Genomic DNA, 14,081 nt, shown 5'->3' on the forward strand with positions numbered 1-14,081 from the left:
CACTGCCAGGACCACTGCCAGGTCAGAGTGCTTTAGAGCAGCTGCTTTTCCTGGGGTTGGTGGCAGAAGGTGCTTTGCATTTTGTCTGAGAACCAAAAAAAAAAAATTAACAACATAAAAAAAGCCCATGGCTCAGAAGGACAAATAAATCAGGGGGATGATCCATTTTAAAGGGGAGATGCTAAAAGTAGCGCTAAGGAAGTCCCAAACTAAGCCCTGCTTAGTTTCAAATCAGCTCAAGAAGTAAGAACAGAAGGCCACGCCGTCACGTGCCGGGTGCCCTTAGCTCTACCTGGTTCTGGAGGGGTTTGCAGGTGCTGGCAGCAGCAGAGGGGCAGGAGCTGCACCCTGACCAGCTCCTTGCAGGCCACAAGCTGTTCTGCACTCCCAGGATGGGATGCACAGGGACACCCCACACCACAGAAATGTTCACACCAGCTGTGGTAGAAACGAGGAACACGAGGACGTAGCGTGGCGCAAAGAGCCAAGTGCTATTCCCATTCATTCACATGGACAGAGACACTGAATCTCCAGGGAAAACTGAACCATCATCAGTCCTCAGGACAGGCTGCCCAGACACAGGCTCACCCACTGGTCCCCACAGGGTTTTCAAAACAGGCTGGTATTCAAGTGACCCATTTTCCATGCAAGTAAAAATCCATCAGGCAGGGAAATGGCAGAAGGATTCACCGAGCGCTCCAGGGAAATCTGAACAAAACTGAATGCACTAGATGGAGACAGAACAGATCCAAATCCCTTCTCCTACAAACAACTGCAGTACGCAATTAACTGATTCTTGTGGATTCTCCTTGGCGGTTTGCCAAGGAAAAGGGTCAGCATGAATCCATCAGGCGATAGGAACAACAACCATAAGGCTGAGTAGCAGGTTCACAGACTGATAAACGCCATCAGGAGACGAGCCTGCCATGAGGAAAGGGCAAAACATGAAACAGAGGCTTCAGGAGAGACAATCCTGAGCTACTATGCCATAGAGAAAGGAAAGAAGAAGGAACAAGATGAGAAACATCAGGGATCTCTTTCAGTCTGCCAGCTCCAACAGAAGAACCCCAAATTTACAGCTAAGGTTCAAGTGAGCATCACCATCAGCAAGGAAAATGCTCCTTTAACCAAAGGATGTTTAAACTAAGATCCTTTGGCTTAAGGTCCTTTAACAAAGATATTCCTTAACCAAACAACGAATTTGGTTCATCATTTTATATATTTGCATTACTGCACTTCACCTCCTACCATGCAGTTGTTGACTGAAATGCCTACGAGGGGCAGGGAATGTGCTGTGCAGGGGAAGGCAGTAAGGAAACTGGAGACCTTTTTCTCTTCCTCTGTAACATCAGGCTTCCAGCACTTCAGCATCATCAAAAAGTCAGCACTGCATCTGAAGCACCCCCATGTAACAAAACTTGAGTTAGACAGAAGGGAAGTCATCCCACCCATTTGCCCAAAGCTTACACTCCTCTGTTCCAAATGTATCATCCATGACCCAGACCAGACCTGCCAGATTCCTAACAAAATTCAGAGGCCACTCCAACAAAGCAAGGGTTAAAATGTGAGTTGGATCTGAGCAAAGCATGTGTAAAAGGTGAGTTAGATCAGAGCAACACAATGGCTCTAAAAGACAGAGTTAACATAAATTCAAGTAAAAAATGTCTAAACAGAAAAATAAAATGAAAAAAAATATAATATAATAAAATAAAATATAAAAAATAAAATAAAATAAAATAGTCTTCAACTGCCTTGCTGAAGATCCTAGAAACCCTGCTTGTGTAGCTGGAACCAAGACAGACAGTGGGGTGGCAGTGAACGAAGGGCTGGACATGGTTCAGACACAACAATGAACATGTGGTGGGGGTATTCTCCCTGAGCTTTACGTAAGCCACTGCGAGACTCTTACCCACAACCCTGTAAGCTGCTTTTCTTTTTCTCTTCTTTGGAGCTGTGAGAGGTTATAAAAGCCACCAAACCTGTCCTGCTGTGATCTGATCTAATCTGGCCAGAACTGCTTGGCTTCAATGGAAAGAAGAGTTGAAGAAAACTTGAAGAACGCAGGGCCCTGAGGAACAGGGCAGAGAAGGGGATCTGTGCTGGACTATTGGATTTAGCTCTTGGGAAGCACGGTACCTTTGGATTTTCTGGCATCCTGTAAAATTATCTCCCCTTCCAAAACGTTCCAAATGACCACTTGAGAGAACTGATGCTGGCTGAAAATCTTTTCCTATTTCCACCTCATTAATTACCAAGAGTGAACAAACTGAGTACCAAGCTGTACTCGACACTCTCAGGCTCACAGGTGCTGGCAGGATTTAGACCCTGCTCAAGAGAAGTAAGAGCTGAGGTAGGATGATTAAGACATCCAAAGCTGCCTCCATTCTCTGGGAAAAGCCTCAAAGCAGCCCTCTGCAAGTGCCCTTGGTGGCAAGGCTGCAGTTTTACTGACCCTGTGTCTGATGGAAGGTGGCTGGAGCCGGGGGCTGAAGGGACACAGACAGAACAAACACAATCACGGCGCTCCCACAGAGGCTCCCGACGCCTGGCCAGCAGCACGCGCCTCCTTCACGGAGCACAGGACTTCCCTGGCTCCCTTCTCAGTCTCTATGGACGTTCTCCCAGCGCCCTGCAACCAGAGCAGGAACATCACCAGAAGGAAAGGAGGGGACAGGGCTCCAGGAAGGCTGGGATGATGCTCAAACCAGCAAGCTACAGCCCTGGCACTGCTTTTCAGGTTAAGCCCAGCTTCAGCAGTTGTGGTAGGAGAAGCACAGGTAGGAGAGGGAAAAACACTCCTGCTGTGTTACCCAGCCCCAGCTCAGGCAACATCACCAGGTCTCCCCAACACATTCTGGGTTACCTTTTCATTTTACATGTCCCAGAAAAGTCCAGGAAGGCTCACAAGCACATCTGGGACTCACATCTGACAAGTGAGCAAAAGCTCTATCTGATTTTCCATCTCCATGCTGAACTGTTATACCCAGCGTTACTGTACCTTCAGAAAGTTGGGCAGAGGAAGTTGGGAGCAGACAGTCAAACAAGCCTAGACTTGATCCCTGACTGAAATGAGAGCAGATGCTGCCATCCAAGGCTGCAAGGTGACACGTGAGGGCAACCTTTCTAACCAGCATGGGCCCCAACAAAACTAGTTTCACTGCCAGGTCAGAGAATGGTTTCCAATCAGTTGGACTTGATAATCCTAAAGCTCTGTTCCAACTGGTTCTGTGATTCTAAACTGACTGGAGCTGTGAGAAAACGAGTCACTGTCACAATGGTATGGAAACACGTTCCTTCTCCTCGCCCTCAGCACATGTTGGCACAAAAAGTGTCACCAGTGAAAAGTAACCAGCACCTTTCCTTCACCATGGGCTGACCAGGCCAGCTATTGACTCAGCTGCTCTTAGAACGTTTTCTCCGCTTCTCCTGCCTGCGCAGCCAGCTTATCGCTGCCTTATGTAAAGTCAGTTTATCACCTCTGAACTCAGACTGCAGCTTTTGTCACTGAGCATGGAGTAGGCGGGCATCAGAAACCTCCTGATCCCACCCAGCAACCTCAGAGCTAATGCTGATTGCTGACAGCAGAGGAAAGCCAGCGGCAGAGACCAGAACGATAGCCGGTGCGATGACCTGCTGGACGCCGCCAAGAGGAAGCGCTCTCCTGCAAAGTGCCACGGGGAATTCAATGTGGAAAGGAAAGAATCTCAAGACCTGAAATCTTTCATCATGGTGTGGCAATGCTGGGAAGATCTAAACCACCTGTCCTGTTTTTACTTAGCTGTGTGGAGCAGCATTGGGTTCCAAACTCCACCCGTGGTTCCCAAGTTCAGCAGAATCACAGAATGGTTTGGGGCAGAAAGGACCTTAAAGCTCATCCAGTTCCAGGCCTCTGCCATGTGCAGGGACACCTTCCACTAGCCCAGATCACTCCAGGCCCCATCCAACCTGGCCTTGGACACTTCAAGGGATCCAGGGGCAGCCACAGCTTGTCTGGGCAACCTGTGCCAGGGCTTCACCATCCTCACAGGGAAGCTGTGCCAGCTGCTGTATGGAAAGGGAGCACAAAGGCACTGCCTGAGTCCTCTGAGTTTGGCTTTTGCAGGAGTTAAGCCCAGTTCAGTTTTACTGAAGCAAAACACAGCCTGGTTTTCCTCCACACATAAATTAAAGGTAAAAAAGAATATTAATGAACACATTCTGTGATCAGATTTTACCTGATTACTTTTTTAATCCCATTTCTTTCAGAAGCAATTAAAGACTTGGATATGAAACAGGTCATCTGGTTACTTCTGAAAATGGAGGAGGGTCTGCCTACAGTCACGGATCAAAAACAGAGGGCAGGGACGGGAGAAGAAAAAGAAATCAAAGTGTATGGGCAAAATATGGCTCGTTTCTCCCACCACCGGCCTGCTGTTAATACAGGTAAAGATGTTCACAGTTATCTCTGCCCTTTTAGCCTCTCTCCTCATTGATCCAACCATCAAGGACTAATCTTGGGCTTATGGCATCACACAGCTTTCTACCAGCAAAGTGCAATGACACAACCGGGTCCAGAATAGAAAGCAAGGAGGAGGAAAGTGCTAAAATGGAACAAGTAGTTATGGAACATTGTTACAAAATCCCTGGGTGAGCTTCCCTGCAGAGTTAGCAGCACAACATTAAATGCCACAATGATAGCAGGACCCAGGAAAAGCTTCCCCTGACTGCATGTTCTCCTGAATTGACTGCCACAGCAGCGCTGAGAGGTGCTATCAAAACGTGTCCTTTGCCCATCCTTTGGAAGGCAGGACAGGTGTGCTGCTCCCCATTTCCTAACACACGGAGCCGGTGCGCTCCTCAGGCTTTGCAGTGGAGTTGTCCGACTCCAACTCCAGCATCCTCCACCCCAGCGTGGAGTCAGGGTGGCAGCGAGCCCGGGGAAGTTACGCTCAGAGAGCCAAGAATACCTTATCTCGCAGGATAAGGTGGAGCTTTACTTTTCCCCTCTTGCAAAATCGGTTATTAAGTAATCTGTTTATGTCACACATACCAGCACTCCTCACAGGGGCATTGCAGCAGCACAGCGTTACCTTCAAGGAAAGGAACGTGCAGTGCTCTAAATGAATGGGAAGGGTCCTCTGGCACAGCTCAGGGCAGTGCCTCCTCCTGATTTCCCCCAGGAAAGCTGACTTGTACTTGCTTTCCTTCATGGACCCGGGCAGATCCCTTGTCTTGCCAGGTCACGCTTCTGGGTGCTTCCAGCCAAGCAACTCCTCCTAACTAACAAGTACCAAATCCATCACCTAGCCCTCTTGTGGACCCAGGCAGCAGGGAGGAGCTGGAGTGGAGTAATTTTCAAATGTCAACAGCTGATATCACAGCGACACATTCCAGTGTAGGACCAGGGTGAGGTGCCACCTGAGAGACGGACTAAACAACCCCTGGAAGCAGGCCCAAGGGACATATTTCTGTCAGGTATGTACGGTTTCTGTAAAAGCCACATTTACTCAGCGAGGGCACAAGGGACAATTGTCCCACCCTGAAAATGTCTCAATGCCTTCCTCACCAGAAATGCCCATTTTTACCCCTCCTTAAAAAGCCGAGTCCGTCCCTCTCCCCCACACCGCTACATAACCAAAGCAGTGGGTGATGTGGTATCTCCATCCCACAGACATAACCTGTGGGCACCACTGACAAAGCCAATGACATTCCTCTCTTCTCCCAAAGAACACGCTGAAGAGGCGACAATACAAGCGACACCTTCAAAATTCTGTCTTTGCCTCTTTGAAATTAAAGCAACTCACAAAGCAACAAAAGCAGCCTGGTTCCAAGGCATATAACAACCAGTTTTCCCATTCTCTGAGTTCTTCTGCCTTGTCTCTTCTGAACAAGGTGACAACTCCCCTTCCCCTCACAGAAGGCAAAGAAACCATCTCCTCTCCGCTCACTTCTAGTGAAATTAAGTCTCTTGACAGACGCTTGCCTCCTAAAGAACACCCCACTGTAAGGGCAGGAATCTAAAAGGGATTTAAAAGCATCTGCACCAAGCGCCAGCCAAAGGTCTGCAACCTGGTGTTTTAGCCCTTCCTCTGGATCTTCAACTGACAGAAGGCAGGGATAGATTAGGTCCTGGGAGGAAATTCTTCCCTGTGAAGGTGGGGAGCCCCTGGCACAGAGATGCTGCGGCTGCCCCATTTCTGGAAGTGTTGGAAAGGTCCTGGAGCAACCTGGTCTGGTGGAAGGTGTCCCTGCCCACGGCAGAGGGCTGGAACTGGATAGGCTTGAAGACCAGCTCCAAGCACAAGCACTCTGTGAGTGTACAGTTCATGCCACACACGCAGTGACTGCACCCGGGGTGCACACGGATACCCAGGCGCGTTACGCGCACGGATCTCTGTGGAGAGACAGATGTAGCTGAGGACACGCACAGAAGCGCAGAATCACTGAGGCTGGAAACATGGAGACAAATAAGATCCCTTCCAAGTGCCAAAGCCTTTAATGCTTACTGGCACTGCGGCAGTGCCCCAGATTTGCCAGGCACGCCGAGAATTCCAGGCTGTCCCAGTGCGCGGAGCGGAGCGGCTGAGAAGCGGCTCCCTGAGCGACCCATCCATGCACCATACGTGCCCCGTGACCCTGACAGATGCCACGGCCTTGGCTCCTTGGGTGATTTAGCTGGGCTGCTCCCAGGAGCCTGGCAGGAATCACGGCGCTGCCTTTAGCACCACCGAGGGAATTAGCTGGCTACACAGCTCCGGGGCTCTCCGGGGGCTCGGCCCAGCAGCTCCAGCTCCGGAGGCCTGTCGTGTACAATTACAAGCGCTTGTTTCACCTCCTCTCTTCATTCCCCCAGCGAGATGAGCTGCAACTGGTCTGTCAGCCCAACTAAACCCAGTGAGGATATCCACAGTGGAGCAAAGGATATAAACACACCACAGCCACAAATATTACTTCAAGCAGTAAGCACAGTCGGAAGGACCCTCCTGCGCTCAGCACCAACAACCACTTGTATTATGTTCCTGGAGCATCACACGCGGCTGTTGCACATCAAAACACCATGTGGCAACATTTAAGACAGTAAAACATAAAAAAATATCCTCTCTCTCTCCCTTCTCAAACTGCTGTGCCAAAGTGTCAATTATTCCACAAGCCAGAGCCTAATACAAACCCGACCCTGCAGACAGCAAATAGCCTCATTAAACCCAACATGATGATTTATAGTGGCTGAGCACAGATTACTTCATCCCAGAGAGGAAGAAAACACAGGCTTTTTCGTGGAAAGGACTGGCTTGGTTTGCTGGAAGTGCTCTAACTCCTCTTTTTTAGAGACTATTTTCTTTCCTACCGCTGGATCTTTTCCTGTCCATTACTGGTGACAATGACACGGCTGTAACCTTACACCCTTCAAAACATTTTCAACTGAAAAGCCACAGGCATTTGTTTGCAAATAAAGAAGTCAGAATAAAATTACATCCTGAAGTGAGGAGGGGAAGGATGGTGCTGCAAAGTGAAATCCTGTCCCTTTTAGTTCAAGTCCTACCCTATCCTGCTCTCCTCCTTCTCCCCCACTAGCTTATCAAGCCCACAGACAACCAATCCTCAGAAAATGAGAAAAAAGGAATTTGCTGTCATTAACTCACTCCTATCAGCTTCATCATTTTCCAGGAAGAAACTTGAAATGAACTCCTTTAAATTCCTTTCACCTTTGGGATTTCACAACATTTTTAGTTTGAGAGAAAACAAGAACACTTCCAAGGGAGTCTACTCTTTCCTTCTAAAGAAGAAAACTGCCTTCTCTGTTAAAAAGTTCTCCTTCAGAGGAAAACACTTCTCTTTATGCCTCCTGAGCACAAAGGATAACCCAAGCAAATATTCACTTCCCGCCTGAAGTCCACCCCGACACTTGGTACAAATTCTGCTGCTTCTTTCACTTGGCTTCTCCACTTGCCTCCATATTTCCATGCTCAGGACTGCAGCAGTGAGAGACAAGCACTGCTAAAAACTCAATTTGTAGAGGAACAGCTCTGGTGTCTCGGAGCCAGCATTCAAGACACAGCAAACGGGACTTTGGGGGAAGCGAAGCGTGCGCGGCAGCACCCAACAACATTCGCTCCTGAACAGAAACGAAGGAGTTCTCTAGAAACTTCCACCCCAACTAAGCCTACCCATGTTTCAGTCTATTTTAGGATCAAGTACTGGGCAAAGTGAAGGCACCCTGTTCCTCTGCCCTCCGACTGCGCCCATCCTATGTACAAACACCAAAGCAAAGGCACCCTTCCTCCCCAGCAGTCCAAGTCTCTTACCTTCCACTTCTTCTTCATCACATACATGTTTAAGGAAGGAAGCCCCTCTATCCAGTACTGCCTCGTCCTCCATCCTATAGTAATAGAAAAGAAAAAAGGAATGCTCAGACTTCTCCTGGAGGGAGCTGTTTGAACCAGCCCAAGTCCTGGGCAGGTTAACTTGCAAGCTGTTGTTCATGTTCCTGTGGGCACTCCTGTCCTCCTTCCAGTGCCTGCTGCTCCTTCATAGAGCTCCTTTCACATGGCGTTTGCTTTAAGCTGGCCTCACGTAGCTCCAGTTCTGACCTTGAGAGGACATCAGTGGTGACAGGTGTGAACAAGGTAATCCCAGCCACAAGTCTTTGGGGGCTTTCCTGTTTCTTGTGTCTGGCTTTTTTCCCCCCCTTCTCTTTTTTCCAGAAAGTACAGCCACACGGGCAGGCTTGGGGCTCTCTATGCAACAGCCAGGAGCTCGTGGGGTTCCCGTGTGCCTCGGGTGCTGCGCTGGCAGGCGGCAGCGGCGCCGCGCGGGGAGGCGAGCGGGCACACCCCGCACGGACACGGGTGAGTTCCAGCCCCTAATACCAGCACAGCACACTTGTCTGCTGGGAGCCCGGCTTTGTGTCACATGTTGGCCTTACAGAAATCTGACATATGAGGATTATCCCTAGACCGAGCTACGGTAAGTCAGATCATCACAGCAGTCATTTATGTGTGTCACCCGTTCATTCATCCATTTGGGGAAGGGTTTCAGTGGTTGCTGGCCTTGCCCTCCCCTCTTCTCTCCACCTCTGATCTGCCTCTGCGGACAGCAGAGACTCCTAATTCCGCTCTTGTGCTTCTGCAGAGCTGCCCATGACTCCTGCTGTGCTTCCCCCACAGAACCAGACCCTGCCTGCGTCCCGAGGGTACGTCTGCAAATCCACTCTTGACAAGCAAATACAAAAATAATAAAATAATAATAATAATAAACAAAATTGGAACCGTGTTAAATAATCTCCTTAGAGGCTAAGTACACATTTGCTGCTCGCTACTGGGCAGTTGCCATGGGAGCCTTCTATCCTAATACAACTGGGACCAAGCTGGTAACCTGTTTTCATACCAAAAACCAGCCATAAAACAACACCTCTTCCTTACATTCCCTCAGGGGAATAGGAACTCAGTTCACAGTGAGACAAGGCCTTCAAAACTTCCTCCCACCCATACTGCTTCCATTCAAGATCCTCTGGCAGCAGTAGCAGCGAACACATGCAGAATTATCTTACAGGAATATTCAAATTCAGGAGGGTATAAATACTGAACAGATGAATACCAAGAACTCAGAATGCCTATGGGTGTTTACCTTGCATGCCAATGCCCAGGCTACCTAACTAGAAATAAAAAATAAGACTCAGCCACAAAAGGTAGCACCAGAGTCCCATGTCATGAAAGCAGTACCTCAGGAGCCACTCTCCAGCCTCTGCCAAGTTTTCCTCTATTTCAAGCACCTTTACTAACCCACCTCCAGCCTCATCCTCAGCTCTTAGTCCACAGCTCAACTCCCAAAACGAGTCTCAAACATGGCACTAACAAAAACAATGAAGAAAAGTAGGTCAGATTCAAACACAGTACCAAAGCATACGGACATAGACGTTTTTCACTTGGATTACTGGACGGCAGTAAAAAACACAGCACTGTACCCCAAAATGTATGTGAGCATTGACTCCCAAGCTTAGGTCTAGTCCAAAGCCAGCTCCTCCTCCTTGACACAGGCTGTTTCAGCCCGAATTCAAGGAGCCAGAGGATCTGGAGCAGAAATTTCCCTGAGCTAGGAAAGGTGCCATTCCCCAGGCAGCTGCTGCCGGGTGCGGAGGGGTGGGACGTGCTCCTTGCCAGCACAGCACACCAAGCCAGCACTCAGGCACACACCAGCCTCCCCTGAAAGCTCCAGCTCTTCAATAAATTATTTAAGACTATTTAGGTGTCTTTTCTAAGGCAACAGAAGGGAAAATATTCCATGGGTACCCTTGCCTGTTTGCAATGGTTGTGAAGGCACAACCCCTTTTTTTAAATTATTATTTTTTCCTGCAAAGCAGCACTTGTAGCTCCTTGCTACAAACTCAGCTGGAAACATCTGGAACAGATGGGACTGCATTTTCACACCAAACACAAACCACAGGAGCTTTATACCTCTGTAAAGTCTGTACTTATCCTGAATGGCATTCAGCACCATGTAACACACCTGTGTGTCCCTGCCCAAACACCATGTCCCGAGGCCAGCTCCTCCAGCCTAGGCAGCACCAGCCCAGGCACGGAACAACTGGGAAGCAACAGTGCGGTAGAGCAGAGAAAGGGAAAGGAAGGGAGCAATTTCCACTCCCTGCAAGGGATACAGTGCTGAGAAATCACCAGCTGCCATCCCCCTGGGAGAATTCTGCTCATCCTTCCCATGATGGCAGAGCATCCTCCCTAGCATCACCCTGCCAGTGCTGAGCACCCCCAGCAGTGGGAATGGCCCCCCACACTCCCAGGAACATCACCTTGCCAGCCTGAAATGAGTTCATCACATTTAACAGCCATGCTTTTTTTAGCTCCAGAGGGTTGGAAAACCGATCAGCAAGGCTGATGCTTTCCCTGAAACGTGTATCCGAAGGAGCTGGGGGGTTTAAAGGGCCGGGAATAGAGCTCGGGTCGCCTTGGCACAGCGCCCCGGCTCTAATCCGCGGGAGTTTAGTGATTAGGCTCCAAGCACCACCTCCCTTGACTTGGTCTTTTCTGCCCTTCTCAGATTATCACAGGATTTCTGTGGGCCAAAATCTAGCAAGAAAACATCCTTTACCAATTTGCACAAGGAAAATATTTCAGCCCCTTGGAATTTTTCAAATACCATAAATGGGAGCTGAAGAAATTAAAAAGAAAACAAAAAAAAAAAGTCACGTGAAACAAGAAAATCTTCCCTCGAGTCTTCAGGGGAAAACTGGCGGACTCCTGTTAGTGAAGCACTGCAGCATGACCACTATCCCATGGATTGGAGAGAAGAAAGGATGGCAATAATTTTAGGGCCCCTGAAAAGAGATGCACTTTCTGTTAAGCCTGGTTTACCAGCTCCTTGTTGGAAGGCAAAGGGGTTTTCAGGCACTTCTTGTCCACATCCTCATGACTGCTGCTGCAACGTTTTGGAAACAAACCTAAAAAAACCAATAATTATTAAAAAAAGTATTGGGCTTCTATTTTCAGGGTCTGACAGAATCTGACAGAATATGCCCCAGTGAAAAAACACAAGGTGCTTGAGTAATCGGCCTCTCTGCACCGATGATCAGATCGGTGCCAAACGTTTTTAGAAATGATGTTATGTGTCAATAGGATTTGAACAAGAGTCACACATGGCCAGCAGCAGCTCTGCTCTGCCTGCAAAGCGCTGGCAGATACAGCTCACAGAAACATTCTGCCCAGCTACTCGGTAAGAACATCACCAATTTAGCACTATCAGGGATCCCGGATTTCCTAATGGCCGCGCTCATCTGCCAGCGTCTGTTGCGTTTGTCACAACGTGAATTCTTCCTGCAGATCTCTGGTTGCAGCACCAAACACCTGCACTGCACCTTCCAGGCAGCGAAAGCGGAGAGGAAGCTCGCAGTTAGCGCTGCCAGCGCTGCTGCAGGCGGAGGCATCATCCCAGGAGATGGAGTGCTGCCACCGCCCGGCTGCTCAGCTCCAGAGCTGTGAAACTCGGAGGGCAGGAGAGAGGGAAAGTGGTGTTTGGCGTAAATAAAGAAGGAGTGATGTGGCAACACGAGATGTTACAACTCGCCGGAGCGAATCAACGCGTAACAGAGCTGGGGAGCCAGAGGGCAGAGTTACTGCTCACTGATAAGCTTTTACGATTCTGCCCATTTCCAATGGCTTTTGCAACCAGGAAGAAACTCCAGCAAACTCTGAACTGCACAAGGAAAAAGAAACGGAGGCAGTTCCGTAACTGAAGCAGGGTAACACGGAGCCGTGAGAAAGTCACATTAAAGAGCGAGCCAGTGAGCTGGGGCGTGGAGTGGTCGGGGGCTGAGGGAGGAGGGACAAGTCCAGGTCGCAGAGCAGCAGCACCGGCAGCAGATCTCTCCCGATGGGTCGGTGGGAGCTGCCAGCCCACGGGGTCCCTGCCCAGCAGCAGCTCTGCCAGCCGGCTGTGGGGAAGCTGGGCACTCTCCCAGGAGAGCCAAGGGAAAAGTAACATCTTCCTGCGGGTGCAGAGTCAACCACCCTGTCTGCTTCACAGAGCACAGCACCAGTGACCTGTCAAGACTGTTTTCCTCTGAAAACTGCCGTGATCGAACTGGAGCGGGAAGACATGGATGGGGACGCTGCAGGAGAAAACACAAACCCAAGCAAACCACGCACGGAGCGTCGTGGGCTGAGCTGTTTGGCAGGTCCCAAATCCCACAAGGTTTACCCCTCAAACTGCCACACACTGCTCCCCCTCACCACACAGCTCACAAACACAAAAGGGGAGACTTGTTCTGGCAGGAAACATCCACAGCCCCACACTGCTCCCCACAGGTGTGACCAACACTCCTTGTGACAACCAGCACCATCCAACCTCCAACTACAGACTGATCAGCACAGGTGGATCGGCCAGACCTGAAGGTTCCACAGATGGGAGCTGGACCCGAGCAGAGAGAAGAGCCACCAAAAGCTTCCCTGGCACTGCCAGCAGTGCCCTCACCAAGCCACCCAGGTTAGATGCCAAGTGTGTGTGGGGACGTGAGTGTGCATCCCCAAAGGAATGAGTCAGCAAACCAAACACCCTGCCCCTGTCAGCAGCCTGCAGGGAGACAGAGATAACATTATTTCTTCTCTCTCTGCAACCTGTGAAGCCTTCAGACACTGCAACTGTAGTGGCCAAGTAAACAGCAAACCAGGAAGGAGACTTGGTCCCAGGTGATGCTCTCGCAGCCCGTACACAAATGCGTGAATAAACAGACCTAATGTGACCGATTCCTTTTTAGGGCCCTGATGTCTTCTGGGTTTCTCACATATTTGCACATGGGCTCTGCCACATTAAAAAAAAAAAGAGCTTCTGACTATACTCAGCACAGCCTGGTTGATGCACTTTTGGAACATGTTGCCAAATTTATCCTGGATGCATTTTCCCCTGTCAGCTCTAAAACAGCATTTATTTACAAGCTTTCTCAGCAAAAGGCTGTACTCACCCAGAGCAAAGCAGGACAGAATCCTCTGCTTTCCACACAAAGAACTCGCACTGTAATATTTATAAACCAAATAAATTCCCAATTAAGTCAGCTCATTAGGTGAAACGTTTCCCTCTACGGAGGTGTTCTCAGGGATTGAAATGAAGTCCCATGACAGGATTTAAATATGAGTTTTAGGTCTTGACTAAATCTTGTTTTCGAAAACTCTTACAGACTGGAACGTCAGGAACTCTAAATGTTTTATCTCAACTCACAGGTTAGGTCTATGAGAGCACCTTCCTGAAACCAAGATAAGAATCATTTGAATTCAGGATGGCAAAATAAGTCCCATCATTTGGATTTCAATTTTGATCTCCGACAACTTGGGAAGAACTCCCGGCGTTGGCTATGTTCCAAAAATGAAGTAACTACTAGGAAAAGCGATTGGGTGTGAATGAAGTTACAGCTTTCTTCTGCACAAACAATAAAGTAACACTATCAAAACACAGAGAAATATAAGGGGAACATTGGCACTGGATGCTGGGACAGGTGTAACAGTTGAAGCCTTTGCTTCATTGTGATTAAATGACTTACCATAAAACAACATGACTATAAAAAGTGATAAAGTCAGCTGCCTCTTGGGCTTCATTTCCTTCTC

General features: G+C 49.0%; 1 protein-coding gene and 1 long non-coding RNA gene across 9 annotated transcripts in view; one reads left to right on the forward strand and one right to left on the reverse strand.

Annotated features, from left to right (window-relative positions):
* The window catches only part of SLC4A4 (solute carrier family 4 member 4), a 143,375-nt gene that overhangs the window by 85,629 nt on the left and 43,665 nt on the right, over window positions 1-14,081 (reverse strand). For 7 of the 8 annotated variants that reach the window (XM_033513343.1, XM_033513342.1, XM_033513344.1 and 4 more), the window contains one exon: window positions 8,283-8,356. The exons of the other annotated variant lie outside the window; for it this stretch is intronic. In XM_033513343.1, coding sequence (XP_033369234.1) covers window positions 8,283-8,356 — 74 coding nt within the window. The remainder of the gene's footprint in view (window positions 1-8,282; window positions 8,357-14,081) is intronic. 8 annotated transcript variants of the gene reach the window in all.
* On the forward strand, window positions 12,102-13,229 carry LOC117244212. The gene is made up of 2 exons (XR_004496833.1): window positions 12,102-12,268; window positions 12,511-13,229. It is a non-coding gene; the product is annotated as an uncharacterized LOC117244212 (long non-coding RNA).

This window comes from Parus major, chromosome 4, assembly GCF_001522545.3.
Source record: "Parus major isolate Abel chromosome 4, Parus_major1.1, whole genome shotgun sequence".
Classification (NCBI taxonomy): domain Eukaryota; kingdom Metazoa; phylum Chordata; class Aves; order Passeriformes; family Paridae; genus Parus; species Parus major.